The sequence below is a fragment of the Bufo gargarizans genome, chromosome 6 (assembly GCF_014858855.1).
Source record: "Bufo gargarizans isolate SCDJY-AF-19 chromosome 6, ASM1485885v1, whole genome shotgun sequence".
NCBI classification, from domain to species: domain Eukaryota; kingdom Metazoa; phylum Chordata; class Amphibia; order Anura; family Bufonidae; genus Bufo; species Bufo gargarizans.
The window spans coordinates 306,489,994-306,512,828 of NC_058085.1; the positions used below are offsets into that span (position 1 = coordinate 306,489,994).

Genomic DNA, 22,835 nt, shown 5'->3' on the forward strand with positions numbered 1-22,835 from the left:
CTCGGGTCTTGTCGTCAGCACATTGTTTGAAGAAGTGCCATGCCAGGGAACTCCTTGAAGCTGCCTTTGGGGTGCTCGGTCCCAGATGGCGGCGGTCAGTAGCAGGCGGAGTCTCTTGGCGGCGGGTGTTCTGCTTTTGCCCACTGCTCCCTCTTTTGCTACGCTGTTGGCTCGGTCTCACCACTGCCTCTTCCTCCGAACTGTGAAAGTCAGTGGCACGACCTTCATTCCATGTGGGGTCTAGGACCTCATCGTCCCCTGCATCGTCTTCCACCCAGTCTTGATCCCTGACCTCCTGTTCAGTCTGCACACTGCAGAAAGACGCAGCAGTTGGCACCTGTGTTTCGTCATCATCAGAGACATGCTGAGGTGGTATTCCCATGTCCTCATCATCAGGAAACATAAGTGGTTGTGCGTCAGTGCATTCTATGTCTTTCACCGCTGGGGAAGGGCTAGGTGGATGCCCTTGGGAAACCCTGCCAGCGGAGTCTTGAAACAGCATAAGAGACTGCTGCATAACTTGAGGCTGAGACAGTTTCCCTGGTATGCATGGGGGTGATGTGACAGACTGATGGGGTTGGTTTTCAGGCGCCATCTGTGCGCTTTCTGCAGAAGACTGGGTGGGAGATAATGTGAACGTGCTGGATCCACTGTCGGCCACCCAATTGACTAATGCCTGTACCTGCTCAGGCCTTACCATCCTTAGAACGGCATTGGGCCCCACCATATATCGCTGTAAATTCTGGCGGCTACTGGGACCTGAGGTAGTTGGTACACTAGGACGTGTGGATGTGGCAGAACGGCCACGTCCTCTCCCAGCACCAGAGGGTCCACTAACACCACCACGACCATGTCCACGTCCGCGTCCCTTACTAGATGTTTTTCTCATTGTTATGGTTCACCACAACAACAAATATATTATTTGGCCCAATGTATTGTATTCAAATTCAGCGGGATATAAATTTGAGGCCTAGTATTTAGGCGCTGGGTGACCGGTATGGATTTAGTGACAGAATTAGACTTGGAAATGCACAGAAGCGTGTGTGTGAAGTTATTCTGAATGACCCTATGTGCACCTTCAATATGATCTACCCTTTTAGGGATAGATTTCAAATAGCTCTGATATAGCAGAAACGACTAAATTATGAAATTGCTAAATTGGGAATTGTATTTCAACCCAGAACAAAAAATGTGCTTTGACGGACACTAAATAACTTTCCCAGCCACAACAGGACAGCGGTAACGAGAGATTTAGCGGGATATAAATTTGAGGCCTAGTATTTAGGCGCTGGGTGACAGGTATGGGTTTAGTGACAGAATTAGATTTGGAAATGCACAGTAGCGGGTGTGTGAAGTTATTCTGAATGACCCTATGTGCACCTTGAATATTATATACCCTTTTAGGGATAGATTTCAAATAGCTCTGATATAGCAGAAACCACTAAATTATGAAATTGCTAAATTGGGAATTGTATTTCAACCCAGAACAAGAAATGTGCTTGAACGGACACTAAATAACTCGCCCAGCTACAGCACTAAGGACAGATTTAGCGGGATATAAATTTGAGGCCTAGTATTTAGGCGCTGGGTGACAGGTATGGGTTTAGTGCCAGAATTAGACTTGGAAATACACAGTAGCGGGTGTGTGTGAAGTTATTCTGAATGACCCAATGTGCACCTTGAATATTATATACCCTTTTAGGGATAGATTTCAAATAGCTCTGATATAGCAGAAACCACTAAATTATGAAATTGCTAAATTGGGAATTGTATTTCAACCCAGAACAAGAAATGTGCTTGAACGGACACTAAATAACTCGCCCAGCTACAGCACTAAGGACAGATTTAGCGGGATATAAATTTGAGGCCTAGTATTTAGGCGCTGGGTGACAGGTATGGGTTTAGTGCCAGAATTAGACTTGGAAATACACAGTAGCGGGTGTGTGTGAAGTTATTCTGAATGACCCAATGTGCACCTTGAATATTATATACCCTTTTAGGGATAGATTTCAAATAGCTCTGATATAGCAGAAACCACTAAATTATGAAATTGCTAAATTGGGAATTGTATTTCAACCCAGAACAAGAAATGTGCTTGAACGGACACTAAATAACTCGCCCAGCTACAGCACTAAGGACAGATTTAGCGGGATATAAATTTGAGGCCTAGTATTTAGGCGCTGGGTGACAGGTATGGGTTTAGTGCCAGAATTAGACTTGGAAATACACAGTAGCGGGTGTGTGTGAAGTTATTCTGAATGACCCAATGTGCACCTTGAATATTATATACCCTTTTAGGGATAGATTTCAAATAGCTCTGATATAGCAGAAACCACTAAATTATGAAATTGCTAAATTGGGAATTGTATTTCAACCCAGAACAAGAAATGTGCTTGAACGGACACTAAATAACTCGCCCAGCTACAGCACTAGGGACAGATTTAGCTGGATATAAATTTGAGGCCTAGTATTTAGGCGCTGGGTGACCGGTATGGATTTAGTGACAGAATTAGACTTGGAAATGCACAGAAGCGTGTGTGTGAAGTTATTCTGAATGACCCTATGTGCACCTTGAATATTATATACCCTTTTAGGGATAGATTTCAAATAGCTCTGATATAGCAGAAACCACTAAATTATGAAATTGCTAAATTGGGAATTGTATTTCAACCCAGAACAAGAAATGTGCTTGAACGGACACTAAATAACTCGCCCAGCTACAGCACTAAGGACAGATTTAGCGGGATATAAATTTGAGGCCTAGTATTTAGGCGCTGGGTGACAGGTATGGGTTTAGTGCCAGAATTAGACTTGGAAATACACAGTAGCGGGTGTGTGTGAAGTTATTCTGAATGACCCAATGTGCACCTTGAATATTATATACCCTTTTAGGGATAGATTTCAAATAGCTCTGATATAGCAGAAACCACTAAATTATGAAATTGCTAAATTGGGAATTGTATTTCAACCCAGAACAAGAAATGTGCTTGAACGGACACTAAATAACTCGCCCAGCTACAGCACTAGGGACAGATTTAGCTGGATATAAATTTGAGGCCTAGTATTTAGGCGCTGCGTGACAGGTATGGGTTTAGTGACAGAATTAGACTTGGAAATACACAGTAGCGGGTGTGTGTGAAGTTATTCTGAATGACCCAATGTGCACCTTGAATATTATATACCCTTTTAGGGATAGATTTCAAATAGCTCTGATATAGCAGAAACCACTAAATTATGAAATTGCTAAATTGGGAATTGTATTTCAACCCAGAACAAGAAATGTGCTTGAACGGACACTAAATAACTCGCCCAGCTACAGCACTAGGGACAGATTTAGCTGGATATAAATTTGAGGCCTAGTATTTAGGCGCTGGGTGACCGGTATGGATTTAGTGACAGAATTAGACTGGGATATGGCCAAAAAATAAACAGACTATTGCTGGTTAAATGCACTTGGTGTGACAGCTTCACCCTGATGTAGGCTTTAGCCAAAAAACAACCACACCATTGAGGGTTAAATGCACTTGGTGACAGGCGCAGCTTGCCCCTGATTTAGTATATGGCCAAAAAATGAACAGACTATTGCTGGTTAAATGCACTTGGTGTGACAGCTTCACCCTGATGTAGGCTTTAGCCAAAAAACAACCACACCATTGAGGGTTAAATGCACTTGGTGACAGGCGCAGCTTGCCCCTGATTTTGTATATGGCCAAAAAATGAACAGACTATTGCTGGTTAAATGCACTTGGTGTGACAGCTTCACCCTGATGTAGGCTTTAGCCAAAAAACAACCACACCATTGAGGGTTAAATGCACTTGGTCGCAGCTTGTGCTGGCGCACCACAAGACACAAAATGGCCGCCGATCACCCCAGAAAAATGTGACTGACAAACGGTCTGTGCAGCCTAAAAACAGTGAGCAATTGAGGATCAGCAGCTCAATGATCCACAGCTGCAGATCGATCAGTTAATCAAGTCCTTTGGAGGAGTTAATCTGCCTAATCTCGCCCTACTGTCGCAGCCGCAACCTCTCCCTACGCTAATCAGAGCAGAGTGACGGGCGGCGCTATGTGACTCCAGCTTAAATAGAGGCTGGGTCACATGGTGCTCTGGCCAATCACAGCCATGCCAATAGTAGGCATGGCTGTGATGGCCTCTTGGGGCAAGTAGTATGACGCTTGTTGATTGGCTGCTTTGCAGCCTTTCAAAAAGCGCCAAGAAAGCGTCACAAAAGCGCGAAGAAAGCGACGAACACCGAACCCGAACCCGGACTTTTACGAAAATGTCCGGGTTCGGGTCCGTGTCACGGACACCCCAAAATTCGGTACGAACCCGAACTATACAGTTCGAGTTCGCTCATCCCTAATCAAGACAACACTTATATTTTGTGCAAGAGGGTACACAACCAGGCAACCAAGCCCCAGATATAGGAGTAGTCAGTATGGCTGTACAGGGGTGCACGGGGAAGGGGCCCTTTAGGTGTCCAGGCTGCACTGCTAAGCTGAAAGTTAGGCTTAGTGGGCTGCTGGGCGCAGTGGTGCACCAAGGGCCCCCCAGACATAACTTTTCTTGGAACCCCAGAAATGCCAGATTTGCCCCTGGGTGCATGAGCAGGCATAATATACTATATTTGATGTACATTGAATCTTTGTGTCATGAAAATTCACATAGAAAGTATGAAAGCAATTAAAACACTGTACATTGTGAGAGTGAGTACTGCAAGATTTCAGGATTTCTTTAAAATTAAAAAAAAATATACAAAAGTTCTTAAAAATATGTTTATAGGTTTCCAGTACTTATATATTGATGAGCTATCCTCAGAATAGGTCATCAACTTCAGATTGGTGGAGTGGTGGAGGTCCGATACCCTGCAACCCCACCAATCAGCTCTTTCAGGCAGCACCAGAGACTGTACAGTGGGCGGAGATGGAAGCACACGTTTCCGTCTACAGTCTAGTGGCCGTGCCAGGGTACTGCAGCTCTGCTCACATTCAAATGAAACTACTGTACACTGTATAGTTTTTGGTGCTGACAACTGCTCAAAACAGCTGATTCCTTGAGGTCCACGGATTTGATATCGATGACCTGTCCTGAGGATAGGTAGTCAATATCTAAGTAATGGAAACCCCTTTTAACAAAAAAGTAAATGCCAATTGGCATGTGTTTGCGTCGGCCTATTACACAGGCCAATGAAAGGTGAATGGGGAAGAATAATCGTTCCTTCCTCATTCAGTTCTATTGCTTACCACCAGCACATCCCTGAACGCCATAGAAATGAAACCCATAAAACGGTGGTGTTTCTTTTTTTAACAATTCCACCTTATTTTCCACTACATTGCATGCATTATCAAATGGTGCCATTAGAAATTACAACTTGTCCCCAAGAAAAAAAAAAATGTCCCTCAAACGGCTGTATGAACGGAAAAAAAAAGTCATGGCTCCAGGAAGGCAGGGAGTAAAAAAACAAAAAGGTAAAAACGGAAAATTCAAAATGAGAAGGCAGAAGTGGTAAAAACTGCTGTTGTGCAGCCCTGAATTCTGAATAGGTCATTTTCTTATGCCTCATTATGTTCATAGGGAACTACAATGTTGATGGCCCATAATGGGGTCATTTCTGTATGGGGGAAAAATGTGAATCACTATTTTCACTGACACAAAACTGGTGAATAAAATTCATAAAAGCAACTGAATAAACAAACACGGCAGCAGAAGACCAAGCTTTAATCACCTCTGCAATTGCTTTGGCCAGACCTCTGAACAGCTGCAGGTAAGCAGAAAGTGTGTGTGGCCCATAGATAGTAGATGCCGCCTCGTATCTTTGAGCCTGTAATCAGAAAAACAAAATGAGTGGCTCTATCAGCCATTAGCATTCCACAGACCGCCAATTACCGATAAAGTCTTCACAAAGAAAAAAAATGTCTCTGCATTTATGGTTCTTTGGATCAAAGTTTGCTCAGCAGGCGTTACATTACAGCAAAAAATTACACACGCATGAAAAAGGAGAAATTATAGTGTTTTACAGGATTTCAAAAAGGTTCTTCCTTTTTTCCAGAATTAACACCACATTTGTCCACAGGTTGCATCTCTTATTGTCGCTCACCCTATTCAAGTGAATAGAGATGAGCTGCAATACCAAATATAACAAACGGACAAGAGTGGCTCTGTTCTGGTAAAAAAAACGGATGCTTCAGGCCTCATGCACACCATGCCCGTATTCAGTCCGCAAACATACAGATAGACTCCTGTGCACTTCACATTTTTCTCCAACCTTAGGGCTCATGCACACAGCCGTATGCCCTCTGAGAATACACAGCATCATAGGTTACTATGATGCTGTGCGCATCGGGCCGCCCGCCGGACTATTGTTCTGCACTGATATGATATTATAAGTGCAGGACAATAGCCCAGCGGGCGGGCCGGAGCACACAGCATCATAGTAATCAATCATGCTGTGTGCTCCCGTGCGCACGATGTATGCCACTCCGGGAGATATGGCTCGTCTCGGAGGGCATACGCATGTGCATGTCTGTTCCGTTTTTTTTTGCAGATTGGATAAGGACCCATTAATTTCAATGGGTCCACAAAAAATGCGGACAGCACACTGTGTGCTATCCACATCCGTATCTCTGTTCTGTAGCCCCTCAAAAAGATAGAACATTTCCTATTCTTGTTTGTTTTGCGGACAAGGATAGGCATTGTTAGAATGGTTCCACAAAAAAAAACAGATGCCATACGGACGCCATCCGTTGTTTTTTTTTTTGTTTTTTTTTGCTGATCTGCAATTTGCGAACCGCAAAACACATACGGTCATGTGAATGTAGCCTTAGGTATATTTAGTTTACTAAGTTAGCAACGTGGTTCACAATGTTGCCCTGTAGTGCTTGGGGCCTGGGTTCGAATCTAAGGACAACATCTATATGGAGCTTGTATGTTTTCCCTGTGTGGGTTTTCTCCCAAAGACATACTGATATGGAACCTAGGTCATGAGGCCCAATGGAACAATGTCTGTAAAGTGCTGCAGAATGCAGTGGTTGATACATAAGCAAGAAAAAGAAATCATAATGCTAAATAACCTATAGCTCAAAATAATACTTCTATGAGAGACCTGCACATTTTTGGGTGGGGTACCTTTTTGGAGGTTAAAATAAAATTTGTGACACTACCTTGAACTACCAACTTTACATTAAAGTCAGTCAGCCACCAGTGAGTCTTTCCCTCCAAGAAGTATAATAGAATTATAATAAGGGTTCCCAATTTGTAAAATTAGGTGGAAGGTTCTCCTGGTCCCAAATTTGGTGAACAGGTCTGTCAAAGGTGTCTGCCACAATGTGATTCCCTGTACAATAAAAAGCTAGCATCTGTCTTAAGGTGGTACTTTTGTCAGAAAGGGGTATTTCTTAAATTCAATATTCATGGAAAACAATTTTTAATACTTTTGACTGTTTTTCATTTTAATTTCAGCTGTACAAAGCTATTGAAAGTTAAATATATAAAATACACAGTCAAGTCACATAATTATGACCACTAGCTAATATCCAGAGCAACCACAGCAGTAACCGTGCAGCACGGACAGCAGCTAGACGGGTTGGGAGTCACTAAATAAGGTCCTGGTAGGTGGTCACAGGTATTTAGAGCCATGCTGACTGCAGTACATCCCACAACTGATGGAAGTTGCATGGGGAGGATCCATATAGCTAACACGATGATCGAGGTGGTCCCACGGATGCATTAGTTTGAAGTCTGGGGAATTAGTGGCCAGGGTAGTACTTGGAAGTCTTAGTCATGCTCTTCCAACCGATGGTGGACAAATCTAGCCATGTGACATGTCGCATTGTCTTGCTGGTAGATCCCATCTGCCTGAGGGAAGACAATCAGCATGTATAGGTGTACATGACCTGCAAGAATGGATTCATACCCAAACCATTTGACAGTGCCTTTCACATGGATGAGTGGGCCCAAAGAATGCCACAAAAACATTCCCGTGAACATAACGCTGCCCCAACCAGCTTGTGTTCTTCCAGCAAATGGTTTCAGGCTGTTTATTCTCTGATGTTTCTCGCTAGACATGTCAACGTCCATCCGTTCAATGAAACAGAAAATGTGACTCATCAGAAAAGGCAGCCCTCTGCCAATCAGTGGAGGTCCAATTCTGATACTGCCGCGAAAACTGAAGCCTTTTCTGCCAATGCAACTTTATTAGCAGAGATGCAGTGACCATCTATCTACTATGGAGCCCCATACAACGTTCATTTTGGGGGTGAGCTGCTCAACTGTAGTGTGTCAGTCCACCTTCGCTCATCTTTGTAACGACGGAAATTAAGATAGCTTTCTTACAAATAATTTCAAAAATGGCACATGAGATATGTGAACACAATCACTCAGAAAATAAAGTCAGGACTTTATCAGGCTTCTCAGGCAATAATATATACTGATAATGTAAAATGCATATTATGTACTTTGGTTGTAAGTTCTCTTTAAGTAAGACGATGCACCAACCTGAACCTGCATGAGGCATGTAAAACTGTGATATCCTTAAAGGGGTTTTCCAGGACTAGGATACTGATGACCTATCCATATCAATATCAGAGCGGTCAGAGTCCAACATCCTGCATTCCCACAATTAGCTGTTACCTGCAGTTCCAGGAAGTAAACAGTGTATGGACCGATACAATGTACTACTACACAGTGTACAGAAAACCGCTTTAATGTCTACAGGAAATCATATGTTTATAAGGCACAGAGTGATGGATTATAAAGTGGATTTGATCACCCAATGGACTTCCATCAATGGAGGCAGACCTCATTGCTGCTATGGGGCCCAGGGTCAGTGCTGAACTCCTTTTTCCAATTTCAAAACACTGCATTTTCATGTAATCACCACCAGGGGAGGGAGATCACTGCAAACAGATAATTACAGCTTCCTTTTAGGTCAATTGTAACTGTATAAATTCTGAGCACTGAGCTCCCTCTAGTCTAGTGGTTTGTAATATATGAGAAGCAGGAGATTTATCAATGTATTTATGCCAGTTGTCTGGTTTGAATACATTGAGAAATATGGTGGTCAGATTGAGAATTATATTTATGAAGCACCTGTTCCACTCTATGGACATTGAAGTTAGATAATGTGGGCAAGAACAATGATGACTTTGCTACTTTTCTTATTTAAATTTTGTCCATCTTAATAAAAAAAAAAAAAAAAAAATCATCAGAAATCGGAGGCATTGTGCTTTTCATTCTGCAAGCTGGGTGCGGTGGAGGGGGCCATACTAAATTTTGCTATGACCTTATGAAATCTGTGTACACACCTGTGATTGCCTCTAGCGGGAGGAAACGGAATACAGATTTATGCAGGCTGAACAGCATATTTATTAAGCCCCTGATGCCTGATCTATTTCCGACACCAGAAACGTTGAGTATTTCATCACGTTAAAGGGGAGCATTATGATTAAAAAAATGTATACATATCTAAAAGCAGAAGAAACAAGTCACTGGATCATCCAATGGAAAGTACATTGCAATATCGGGTCAGCGAGTACAACATACATGAGTCATCTACAAGTGATTGTCTCTCCAAATGAATGGATTTGTTTACCTGATATTCTTCAAACGTTGTAATGTAATGTGTATATACATTACTAAGCCCAGCAATAACCACATCAATGTTTTTGGTATCTAATGGATCCAATTCCTACAAAAAAATATATGTTTGAACTTAATTTAAAAGACAGAAATATGAGCACAGTGACCTCAGTCCCAAAATAACCCAACCACCTTGTCCCTATTCAGCAAATGGCATTTATCATGTACACAAAGTTAATATAAGGCACTTACTAATGTATTGTGATTGTCCATATTTCTTCCTTTGCTGGCTAGATTTATTTTTCCATCACATTATACACTGCTAATTTTATGGTTACGACCACCCAGTAATCCAGAAGTGGTGGCCGTACTTGCACACTATAAGAAAAAGTGCAGTAACCCAGACCAAGGGATATCTGTAAATGTTTGTAATGTATTGTCATGTTATGTATTTTGATGTTTATACCATTTATTTTAGCAGAGGAGGAATTGTTGGTAGTAGTGGGCTGGCATTTACAAAGAAAAAGTGGTGCACTTCAATGGAAAATGCAATTGACAATATATGGCTAAACCCTCACACTGATAATAAAATGAGACTTTCGCCAATATATTCTTATATCAAGAACATACCGGAGCCCGCGCACCCTGTCAAGTTCTCTCAAAGTGGCATGGGACCTAACGCTAACCTATCTATGCCATATGAGCAATTACGGATAGGGGCATAGACTCCGACACACAGCCAACAACTTCCAGTTGCCTCAAGCGTGAAATCACACATACAATGAGAGGAGGGATGAGGCTGTGAGCCCCACCTATCACCGGATCATGTGACGCCTGCCTCACAGGTGCACCTGAATGTTACCATTAAATCAAAATCAAGGCACATTCAAACCTGGAGTTGCCACACCTCCAGGCATGCATGTACAGACAAAATAACAAAATAAAATGCCAGAAAGATGCTCAAAACCCCATATGCTGTTGCGCATATATAATCGGGGGAGCAAATCCTGCACATGTGATCCATTGCTAACAGCAATCCCCAGCAAAATTGCATACAATTGAGGATGCCGGCAGCAGACTACATGTACCACAGAAACATCCTACACAGGGGAGCCAAATGTGTGGATGTAATTGGCTATATAAAGCAAACATTTACAAAGAAAAAATGGTGCACTACAATGGAAAATGCAATTGACAATATATGGCTAATCTCTCACACTGATATAGCAGTTGGCTGGCCCTGGTTCCTGGCAGAGAGAGAAGAGGAGAGGGAGTTCCGGTTCTGATAGTGGAGGGGTGAGGAAGCACATGTCAGAGTTCCTACTTTTAAGAACCGTATTGTCACGGTGCGGTTTACTGTGACAGTTGTGTAGGCTGGCTTCCTGCCCTCTCGCGTACTGGCTGCAGGCTGCCTCCTGTGTAGGCTGGTTGCTTGGGGCTGCGTGCTGGCTGCGGTGTCTTGTGTGAACTTGCCTGTGAATGTGTGTACTCCTCGTGTCTGCTTCTCTGTACAGTTCTTGTCACTGTTGCCATGTAGGCTGGCTGCAGGTTCTCTCGTGTACTGGCTGCATGCTGACACCTGTGTATGCTGGTTGCTTGGGGCTGCGTGCTGGCTGCGGTGGTGTTTGTGTGAACTGTGGCCTGTTTGTGGCTTCCGTGTCTGTATTTCTGTGGTTCCTGTCTCTGGTGCCGTGCAGGCTGGCTGCATGCGCTTTGTGTACTGGCTGTGGGTGTTCCCATGTATGCTGGTTCTGCGATGCCTGCTGGCTGTGGCCTTGCGTGTGAACAGGGACTGAGTTTGGATTCACTTGTGATTGGATGTTCTGTGCTTCTAGTTAATCCTGGTTCTGATGGGGTTAACATTCCCTGGTCTGGGCCTGGGTGTGGCTTTTCAGGTGCCCTCCTTATCCAGCTATATCTATCTGTGAGCTGTGGGGCTTGGGGTCAGTCTTTCTTCTGTCTTGCTGGGTGTTGCACCTTGCTGCACACCCAGGGGTTTTTGCAGTCTACCATTGTTTTTGGTGTCGCCTGGTACCTGTCCTACAATGTTGTTGTTGTTATCCTTGTCCATGCCTTGCCTGTTCTTCTGTACCTCTTCTCTGTCTTGATCCACTCTGTTCCATGTCTAACCTAGCAGTGCTCAAACTGCATCTGATAGCCTGGCAGTGCCAACTGCTTATGATCCTGTCCTATGTCCAGTCTGGCAGTGTCTACTGATTCTGATATAGTCTGTTCCTTGTCTGTCCTGCAGTGTCTTACTGCTTCGGTTTCTGTGTTTATCCTGCCTTCTTGAGAGGGTCCCTGGGTTCTCCGGAGGGAGGATCTCTAGTCTATGCGCAGCTCTGCCTGGCTCACTACTCTCGTCCTCTGTGTTTTTCTTCTGGTCTGCCGGTGCACTTGGTTCTGTGGTAGTGCTACCACTATTGCTTAACATGCTGTACTGTCATGTTCTGTTATTACATGTGTAATAAAGTTCTCTGTTGGTCCTTCGTCTGTTATAACCTGTGTCTTGTTTGCAAAACGTCCCGAAGTTCTGCCTTGGGCCTCCGGCATGTGACACGTATCTTATTATCCCCTGTGAGGGAATCTCGGGAACTAGATATTCTTCTCCTGTTAGAACAACTTAATTCTGCCTTTAAGAAACCACTTGAGAGATAATACAACAGAGAAATCAGTGAAAATGCAGCTTTACAGACACTGCTGCAAGGTGAGGGACTACAGCTCAAACACCACCACCTACCCAAACCATCGTTAGGCCACACAAAAATATTAAGTCTGTATTACAATGGTCCAACCAGCCTTAAATATCTCCTCAGCTGGTGCCAGAAACTTCACTTTGTATTTATTGCTGATGGATGTGCCACAGGTTATATTTTGCACTAAGTAAAGAGAGACAGACAGTTTACATTTACTTCTGGCCTGCTTCTTCAATTTACACTTTCACTGCACTAAACCCCAGGAAGTGACAGCCTGAGAGCGTCACATGACAGAACATCTAATCAGGGCCACTACCACTCTCATCTTCTGCTCCGGCTTCTCAGGGACCACTATGTGCACTCCCATGGTCCAGGCCATCGAAGAGTAGCCTTTTCCTATAGTGTGTAAGCATGGCCCCTGGATACAAGTAGTGTATAATGCGATGGCAATGTGGACAATCACAATACATTAGTAAGTGCCTTGTATTAACTTTGTCTACATGATAAATGCCATTTGCTGACGTGAGACAACCCCTTTAAAGCAGTTTCCCCACAGTATAACATGATGGACTATTGCTAGGATTTGCCATCACTTTCTGATTGCTGAGGATCCATTTGCTACCTCCTACACAGTGATGCTCCCCACTACCTGCTGTGCAGAGATTTCTTTATCAGGATTTTTGGTGTTCTTAGGCTCTCCTAGCAATATGCCACAAAACTAAAATATGGAAATACCCCTTCTCCTTAAGGCATTAGAAAAATATATAAAGCAAATAATTACAGAATTTGTATATTTCAAAAGGTACATGATATGCATAAGGCTAGTTTCACACTAGCATTTGTGAGATCCAACAGTAACAGCCTGCCGGGTCTCTTTGGATAGGGCATTCCCAGAAACTACGTGATTGCCGCCCGGCCCCAATAACTGGGGACCGGCAGAGATCCTGCTACAACCCAGAAAATATGGTGAGAATCGGCCTGACAAATACTGCTGGACGAATGAATAAAGGGGTGGACCGACCTACCAACTACCATTCACACCGGGGGCCCAGCACCCCCTTTCTTCTGGGGATCCCAGAAGAAAAATCAGGTATCTGTCACCAGTTTATGCTGCCTTCAGATAGAGCACCATAAAACTGGTGACAGATTCCTTTTATTCAGTTAGCTGCTTCCCATTATTTTCTACCGAACCGCTCAGGGAAGGGCTTCCAGAGCTAAGAAATTACCCCATAGTTAACCTTGTGTAAGCAAATTTTTATATTTAATTTTTTATACCTTTTTCACTGCTTCTCTTAATCTTCTTCCAGACATGGTCCTGTTAAAGAAACAGTGGTGAAACCTTTATAAAAAGCAGTATCATTTCTGGAAATCAGCCTCTGAAAAGTGAATCCCTGTCCATATGCACAATCTAAAGTGAAACCTCACTGGGATGACCACATAACAATGCAATGACAAATGCTCTTTTGATGGTTGGTTCTTTCAAAGGAGATGCCAAATACATTAGATATAAAAAAAACTAAAAATCTGTTATGGAATAATCTAACCAGGATCAGTGATAGTTATTTCTAAGAAGTGGTCATTCTATAGCTTTAGAAAAGTCTACAAATACTCACGTAAACTCTCCTGGAACTGCTAGGATTGCCAATGATCCAATGGTGATGATCTGGACATCAATTATTGTTGGATGCCATGGTATAGATCCATTGGTCTACAAAAAGCAGAAATTTGAAAGGTAGTAATAAAGTGCACATCCTTGTAGAACTATAAATTCAACTCAAAGGCACATGGAAGACCGCAGTCTAAGATTATTCTAAAGCTAAGAAAACTTTAGAAGATTCTCAGCTGTTACATTCCATTGGCCCTCTCAGGCAAAACAGGTCCGACGTGAACACGTAAAAATTGTTGGCAGTGAAGTATCTCGAATCTTACAGGTCCCCAAAATTCTATATCACAGCAATGCACAGACAAATACACAATACTACATGACAATGCAGAGTCCGAGAGGACTACTGCAAAGTGTTAATCATTGCATAAAGGATTAATTAAATAAATAAATACAGAGTTAAATGTGATTTATTTGCAATATATGGTTAACATTGGCAGACTTTTTAAGTTACCAGAGTGATGGACTTTACACGCCTCCTGGTTAGTTAGGAGTCTAGTTTGAGGAAGAGCTACAAGAAGGGGGGGGGGAGTTCCTGTAGACCACGCCTAAGTCCAGAAAACCTCTATCTCTGAGATTACATCTGCCAAAGAACCAACTCCGGCACCCACCACACTTTGAGACGGACGGGCAATCTGGATCTACATCTGCACTCCTCAGCCAGGAATTGCCAAAAAGTTTACAACAACAGAATAGTACATCTACGGTTGTTTGTAGAGACTGCAAAGTGTCCTTAGAAGGAGAGTCAGGGAACACTACTATTACAATCATTGTTAATTGCTGCCTATATACGGGTATTAGGAAGAGACTATACTGTGATATACTTTGGAACTATGCCTTTTGCTGCTATTTATACTACTACTCCCATCATTGATTTAGTAAAGAAAGACCTTATTTATTGCAAACATCAGGTCTGATTATTGACTCCATCATCCATCTACCGGCCTGCATCTGTACTCCAGTCTTGTACCCTGCTAATCACCTAACATCAAGGAAACTACAACTACCACCATGCAGGAGCCCTGGAAAGTCAGGGAGTGCCCCCAGAGTAGAAAAGATGCATCCTCCATTCACTTTGCACAGCCCAGAGAGAGCCGAAGTGAGGAATGCCATTGTGTACCGTGAGTACTACTACTGATCCCACGGCCACTACCGCCATTCCCATCCACTGTGCTCTGAGACTCCCCTGCGGCTTGTTGCACCAAATATAGGTCTTCTCCTGTCTACCTATGTACAGAGTAGCAGGTGGCTCCCCAAGCTGTTGTATTTACCTGAACATTTTCCAAGAATTCAGATAGATTGAATATATAACCTTACCCTCTAAGATTATAATACAGTGCAAAGTTTGTGTAAATTAGGAGTTTGTCATTTGAAGTGTCAGTATTTAAAAAGGTAAAAAGGTGTTATCATACATACTTCTCCGGTGTTCAGCAGGATGGGCTTAGGCTGGTGGCATTTAGTAGTTTCATTTGATGGAACTCCAAGAAGTGCATCTCGTAAAGCATCCCAGAATGGATCTCCCTCAGTCATTCCTGCACATAAAAGTTATCTTCTTCTTATAACAGTTAAAGGTGTGTCCCTTCTCATAAATAAATGGGATTTCACAGGATATTTCAACGGGACTGTACTGCTGGGCAATGCTACAGCTAAATAGTGTTCAGAGAAGAACTGGGGAGAAGCACAGCATTAAACAAGAGCTACAGCTGACCAGTCTCAGGATTGGTGGGGTCCCCGAGGTTGGACACCCCCCCCCCCCCCCACTGATCATAAATTATCACTTTATAGGATAGAAATGAACATTTCATTCAGAATCCCATAAAATTCAAACACCACTAACTGATACATCAGATATCATAAGTTCATATTTGGCAAGGTACTTGAGATTTTTGTTACGTTACAAGGTATAAGCAGAATAAAATCCTCACCATGGGTGAAGTTGATCAATCCAGGACCATCGATAGTCCCAGCAGCAAAGCTATAACCAAGTGCAGGTTTGCAAGTTGTTGCCTTTGAAGAAATTGAAGCCAAAGTCAAAACAAGTATCTGATGACGTTCTGAATCATGATAGAAGATCTAAACACCCAATATGCCTAGAAAATATGACATCCACAGTACAATAACCCTTTCTAATATAGTCCATTATTGTTGTCTAAGAGAAGCTACTCTTTAAAAATGGTTCAATGTTTAGCACAGCAACACCTTATACATCCCTAGGACGAGATTGGTGCTGTTTCTGGTATAAATCACACTGGCTTTTTCTAAATTTCTAAACACATACAATAAAACTAGACCCAACTAAGTTATTTCAATGGCATTTATTGCTTTTAATACATTTATATAACTGTAAAGATGTATTGTCAAACAAGGAAAAAGTAAGAAAATATGAGGTCTATTCATTTAAAACGTTACATGAACTTTATTTGATATGCATTTGGTACTTACATTGTGAGTTTCATTAAGCTTCACGGTGACATTGCTCATGTCCACCCACTGGTGAGCGAAGTTCACAGTCTCCAACATTTCTTTGGCGGATGAATTATACAACTCCTTCATTCACACAAAAAAAAGAATGTCAGCACCAGACAGCAAAAGGCCACAGACAAGAACACAATATCAAGTTCTTCTCATAACCATCCAATGTGTATAGAATAGTATGCCCTTCTAGAATTCAGGAGAATAATATAGCAAAACTAGAAAAACTGAGAATGGGGCCTAGATTTTAGCAGTAGACGAATGAAGGGTATATACAGTATACCAGTTATATTATTCACTGAACTATACTATGCTCTATTCCTAGCCTTTGCAGTTCAGGAGTCATTCATCAATTCAAATAGGATAAAAATGAGTCTACCATGGCCTTCTCAAATACTTGTTCTCCAATTATCCTTGTGCTTTCAAACATATTCTCTCCAGGACCAGTTGCGATGCATGTTGTGACCTTAAAGTAGAAAATAAACACAATTACTTCAAGCATCACTTGAGTGTCATCACTTAGAATTATTATTAATGATATTAATAGTAAATTAATTTTAAAAAAATTATAAACTGGCTTTTTTTTCTGCAGTTCTCAGTTTTAACACAGTTTATATTTATTTTGTTTCATGGGACATTAGGTATGAAATTTCAGTATAAAAAGGGTTCTCTGTTTTGGACAGTTTCTACTTATTAGAAGGGTTACTCAATGGGGTTGTCTTCTTTATATATATTGATGACCTGTCCTCAGTACAGGTCATCACATCAATATTGGCACAGGTCCGACACACGGGACCCCCCGTAGATCAGCTGTTTGTAGGAGTGCTGCCTTCTCTTCATTGTTTATCTTTTATTGTCACAATCGAAGAGGTAAACAGGTGTAATTACAACCCTGTTCACTTTTATGGGACGGCTCCTTCCTATTCAAGTGAATACTACAGAGCCTTCCTATTGAAGTGAATGCATTTGCGACGGCGAGCGGGTAAACAATGAAGAGAAGGTAGGCCATGCTGCAAAATACTGGCTGTGACAGAAGCTTTAACACAACCCCAAAAAACTTCAATACATTAATATATAGAGTATATATAAGAGTCCATTGCCAGGAGCATCACTGTGCAGAAGCGCAGGGCTTAAAGAGGACCAGTCACCTCTCCAGACATGTCTGTTTTGGTTAAAGGACAAGGATCCGCAGTGTTTAAAGGGATTTTCCACTCTTACTTTAAGAGTGCATTTACACCAACAGATTATCTGACCAATTTTTGTCCAGTCAGACTAATAGGGTGTGAATGGCCATGTGACCAATGATTGGTCAGAAAATCTGTCAGATAAGTGTTGGTGTGAATAGGTTTCGATGTAACATTGATCAGCCACTCGAGAATCTGGTATTGAAAGGACATCACTTTTGCTAGAAGTATTCCTCTCCATGGTGCACACACAAACTCTTGAATCCATTGCATCTGTGCATGCACCGGGGAGGGGAATAATGCTGACCCCACTGTCCACAGCAAAAGTGATGTCCTGTCCATATCCTGGACCAGAAACCCTGTTAAGAAACGTGACATCGGTGGAAGCTGCATTTTCAGAAGAGGAGGAGACCAGGATCCTGCGAGGCTGATCAATGCGAATTCGACTTGAGATGTGTTAAGTGTAATAAATGTAATAAACCTTTTAAGCAGCCTTGTTGGCATGAAGACCCCCATTAATGAGTAAGCGATAGTATATTCTACCAATATCTCCCTTTAAAAAGCATATTATTTTATTACTTCCAGTTTTCTTGACAATTCTTACTTTCTGTACATATATACCATTAGAGGTAAATATACAAAAGTTTAAATTTATCATGAGAACTACTTGCTAACTTTTACAGATAAGCAATTAGACAAAAAAGGCCACTAAACAAGCCAGGGTGAAAGCATTTATTTTATTTTCTCATTACTGGCACGTGAGACCTTCAATATCATGTAATTGATTAAGAGGACCCGTCACCTCTCCTGACATTCCTGTTTTAATAGCTCCATGCATTCCCCATGTACTAACAATTCTGGAACATCTATTCTTATGTCTGTATGTTGTGCCATTCCTTTATTATTTGCACTAGAAGTTATGAATAAATTGCTAGCAGTCTGCAGTAAGGGTACAGAGGGGAGGTTACCAGTTGGGGGGGGGGTGTACCTGCACAGACTGACTCTGTCCAATCAGTGCTGCCATTGTCAGACTGTGCAGGTACACCCCCACCCCCAACTGGTTAACTCCCCTTTGTACCCTTACTGAAGGCTAAAAGCAATTCATTCATAACTTCTAGTGCAAATAATAAAGGAATGGCACAACATAGAGACATAAGAATAGATGCTCCAGAATTGTTAGTACGCGGGGAACACGTGGATCTATTAAAATAGGCATGTCAGGAGCGGTGAAAGGTCCTCTTTAATTCAACCTATAATGCAGCCTCTTCATATTCTTATTTAATGCTATGTTTGCCACAAGAGGATTTATATTTTGTATTCTACAGGATGGCCTGATATGAAACTTTTCCATTACTGTGTCTCTCTAAGGGCCATTATATTTGTAGATTTAAAAAATAATCAATTTGCAGACATCCCTGTATTCAGATCCCCTGAAGAAATTAAATTTTATACCAATTTCCAAAACCATAAAATGATAAAACCTCTGCATAGCAAAAGGCTGCATTAGTTTAAAAATCAATTTAATAGTGATGATGTTTATACCTATTGATTTTCCAGCTGAACGGGCTTAGTTGGACATTAAAGCCAATCTTCCTTTCAGTTTCTACATATTATGTTAACTGTTCATGAACCGAAATTCAATTTTTTTTATAAATACCACTTTAAAGGAGTTGTATACACAATGCAAAAAATCTATATGGATTTAATGGTTTACGGCAAGACTATATTGCAGTGAAGGAGATATTGGTAATACACCCTTCCACACTTAAGCCTCTTTTACACAGTTATTGTTTGATCAGTGATTTCCATCAGTGATTGTGAGCCAAAACTAGGTGCAGACCAAAGACACAGAAGAGATGTAAATCTTTCCATTATACCATACCTCTGTGTAGCCTACACTCCTGGTTCACAATCACTGATCAATAGAGATGGCCTTACGGTTCGCCCGGCGGTTATTTTGCGGCGAATTTTGCGCGTTCCCGATTCGCCGATCATTCGAACATATGGCAATGTCCGCTGGCACCATATTCTTTTCCATTGCGCTGAACTTTGACCCATGACACATCCATCAGGTGGGACAGGACAGCCAATTGAGATGTTTCAGCACATGGACAGACCCCCACCCTATAAAAGAACCCAATATGGCAGCCATTTTACATTCTGTGTTTTGCCAGTGTAGAAAGAGATTGCTTTGTGGAGCAGGGACAGGCTGTTAGGGACACCAAATGCTATCTAATAGGGCCACAAAAGTCCTTTTAAGGACTGGTATAGGTGTGCTATCGATAGGTGTGATATACTGAGGGGTGTGATATACTTATAATATACTTTCTAACATAGAAAGCATATTATAGTGCATTTGTATTGTGCTGCAGTTGTGTGCAGTTCTGCTGCGAAACTGCAGCTATATAGAGGGACAAACGCTATAGGAACAACTAATTGCCACGGGTGTGTTATACCTGTTGCCCCCCAAAAATAATAATTGAGGGGTGTGCTATACATGCTTCCACAAAATACTGATTAAGGGGTTCGATATACGTGCTTCCACAAAATATTGATTGAGGGATACAATATACCTGCTTCTACAAAATACTGATTAAGGGGCTTGATATACCTGCTTCCACCAAATATTGATTGAGGACTGCGATATACCTGCTTCCACAAAATCCTAATTAAGCGGTTTGATATACCCGTTTCCACCAAATATTGATTGAGGGGTGTGATATACCTGCTTCCACAAAATACTGATTAAGGGGTTTGATATTCCTGTTTCCACCAAATATTGATTGAGGTCTGCGATATACCTGCTTCCACAAAATACTGATTATGGGGTTCGATATACCTGTTTCCACCAAATATTATTGAGGCCTTCGATATACCTGCTTCCACAAAATATTGAAGAAGGGGTTCGATATACAGGTTTCAACCAAATATTGATTGAGTCCTACAATATACCTGCTTCCACAAAATACTGATTAAGGAGTTCAATATACCTGTTTCTACTAAATATTGATTGAGGCCTATGATATACCTGCTTCCACAAAATACGGATTAAGGGGTTCGATATATCTGTTTCCACCAAATATTGATTGAGGGGTGTGATATACCTGCATCCACAAAATACCGATTAAGGGGTTTGATATACCTGCTTCCACCAAATATTGTTTGAGGTCTGCGATATACCTGCTTCCACAAAATACTGATTAAGGGGTTCGATATACCTATTTCTACCAAATATTGATTGAGGCCTACAATATACCTGCTTCCACAAAATACTGATTAAGGGGTTTGATATACCTTCTTCCACCAAATATTGATTGAGGCCTGCGATATACCTGCTTCCACAAATACTGCTCTTCTCTCGGGACTTTGGCACAGGGTTATTTTGAAAATGACAGGCAGAGGAAGAGGCAGGCCATTCCGAAGAGGTGGTAAGGGTCGGGCAGGTGCACCAGGCCAGAGCTTAAGTGGGAAGTTGGAGAAGGTGCGTGCCATTACTTAAAAGGGCGCACCAGAGTTGGTTGAGTGGCTCACTCAGCCTTCCACTTCTGCACCCTCCTTATCCTCTATCTGCCCCCTCCTTAACTATCTGCTGTGTGCACCCCCAAATACACCACCACCACCACTATAGCCCCTCTACTCGAGTCAGAGGAATTATTTTCCCATCCATTCCCAGACCTTACCGATGCACAGCCATTCTTGACATCGGATGAGGAAGAGGAGGTAGCAACGGCCGCCACCCAGTGGTCTGACAACAGTACCCAGATCAGCCCAAGAAGGGTGGTCCCTGCTGCCTACTCCGAGATCTCTAATGTCAGTGGTGGTGAAGGTAACGATGATGACGTGTCGATGGACGTCACGTGGGTGCCCACAAGAGAGAAAGAGGGGAGGAGATCAGAGGGAGAGACGGAGCAGCAGTGAGGGAGAAGGAGGAGAAGCAGGCAGAGCTCGCAGGGCACAGTAGGCAAAAATCAGACTGCAAATGTATATGGAGCGAGCCATCCACCATGCACGGTCATTTCTGGTGCTCCCAGGATGCCAGTACGTGGCTCCGCAGTGTGGGCTTTTTTTTAACGTGTCAGCTGCTGACAATAGTGTTGCCATCTGCAGCCTATGCTGTCAATCCATAAGTCGCGGTAAGCCCAACACTCACATAGGTACGACTGCCTTAATAAGGCACCTGGCCTCCCATCACCGAGCCCAGTGGGAGCAAAGCCGTCAGAACCCACAAAGCCACACTTCTGGCGCTCTACGTCCTGCCTTTTCTCCTTCTCCTCTCTTCTCCCATTTGTCCTCCACTCCACCTTCCACCGTGCAGTCGTTGAGCGTAAAAAGTTGATGATGCCGGATAAGCCTCTTGCCCAATGGCTGACCGCAGGCTTGTCGTAACTGCTGGCCCGCCAACTACTGCCATATAAATTGGTAGACTTGGAGGCCTTTAAAAAATTTGTGGCTCCCAGAAGGGCATTTTAGAGCTATATGGCCATGTGCAGCGGCAAGTGAATATATCTCTGGCACACAGTGTCGGTGCCAATATTCATCTCTGACCACAGACACGTGGTCTTGCAAACACGGGCAGGGAAGGTACATAACTTTTACTGCCCAGTGGGTGAACCTTCTGATGCCCGTCAAGCATGTAACCTGTGGCACCCATGTGCATTTGGTTTTACCGCCAAAGATTACATGCAGGCCTGTCTCTTCTTCTCCTACACCTACTCCATCCTCCGTCTACTCCTCGGCAGACTCCTCCTTTTCCACTGCTACCGCCTGTTCCACTGCATCCCCCAAGCTCCGCAGAACCTATTCAACATGCCAGGTGAGACGTTGCCATGCTGTGCACACCGGTCCTGCACTGCTTTCAGCTCTGCGGTCACAGGCCTATCAATTTGACAGTTGGTAAAGTGGTGTGCAACAACGGTGCCAATCTGCTGAGCACGCTGAAACGACAAAATGACACAAGTGCCGTTAACGACTACCTGTACGAACTCTGCAGCAGGACAGGTCCTGGGGAGCTTGGTTTCTTTTCACCGCGACAGTGACTTCCTCATGCGCAACCCATGCAGACTGCTGCGGCCATTTGATAAGATCACCAAACTGGTCATTCGCAGCCAGGGCGCCATCAGTGACATCGTACCTTACGCCTTCTTTCTGGAGCATGCATTGCGTCGTGTCATTGATCGAGCCGTCGAGGAGCAGGTGCTGGAAGATGAGGAAGTCGCAATGCTGAATAAATTCCATCTGAGAC

General features: G+C 42.8%; 1 protein-coding gene across 1 annotated transcript in view; it reads right to left on the reverse strand.

Annotated features, from left to right (window-relative positions):
* Positions 1–22,835, reverse strand: part of LOC122942161 (putative neutral ceramidase C) — a 64,533-nt gene that overhangs the window by 14,631 nt on the left and 27,067 nt on the right. The window contains exons 9-16 of the mRNA XM_044299663.1: positions 16,789–16,875; positions 16,380–16,484; positions 15,863–15,944; positions 15,354–15,469; positions 13,888–13,982; positions 13,550–13,589; positions 9,592–9,687; positions 5,728–5,823 (exon numbers count right to left, since the gene is read on the reverse strand). Of these exons, the coding sequence (XP_044155598.1) occupies positions 5,728–5,823; positions 9,592–9,687; positions 13,550–13,589; positions 13,888–13,982; positions 15,354–15,469; positions 15,863–15,944; positions 16,380–16,484; positions 16,789–16,875 (717 nt within the window). The remainder of the gene's footprint in view (positions 1–5,727; positions 5,824–9,591; positions 9,688–13,549; positions 13,590–13,887; positions 13,983–15,353; positions 15,470–15,862; positions 15,945–16,379; positions 16,485–16,788; positions 16,876–22,835) is intronic.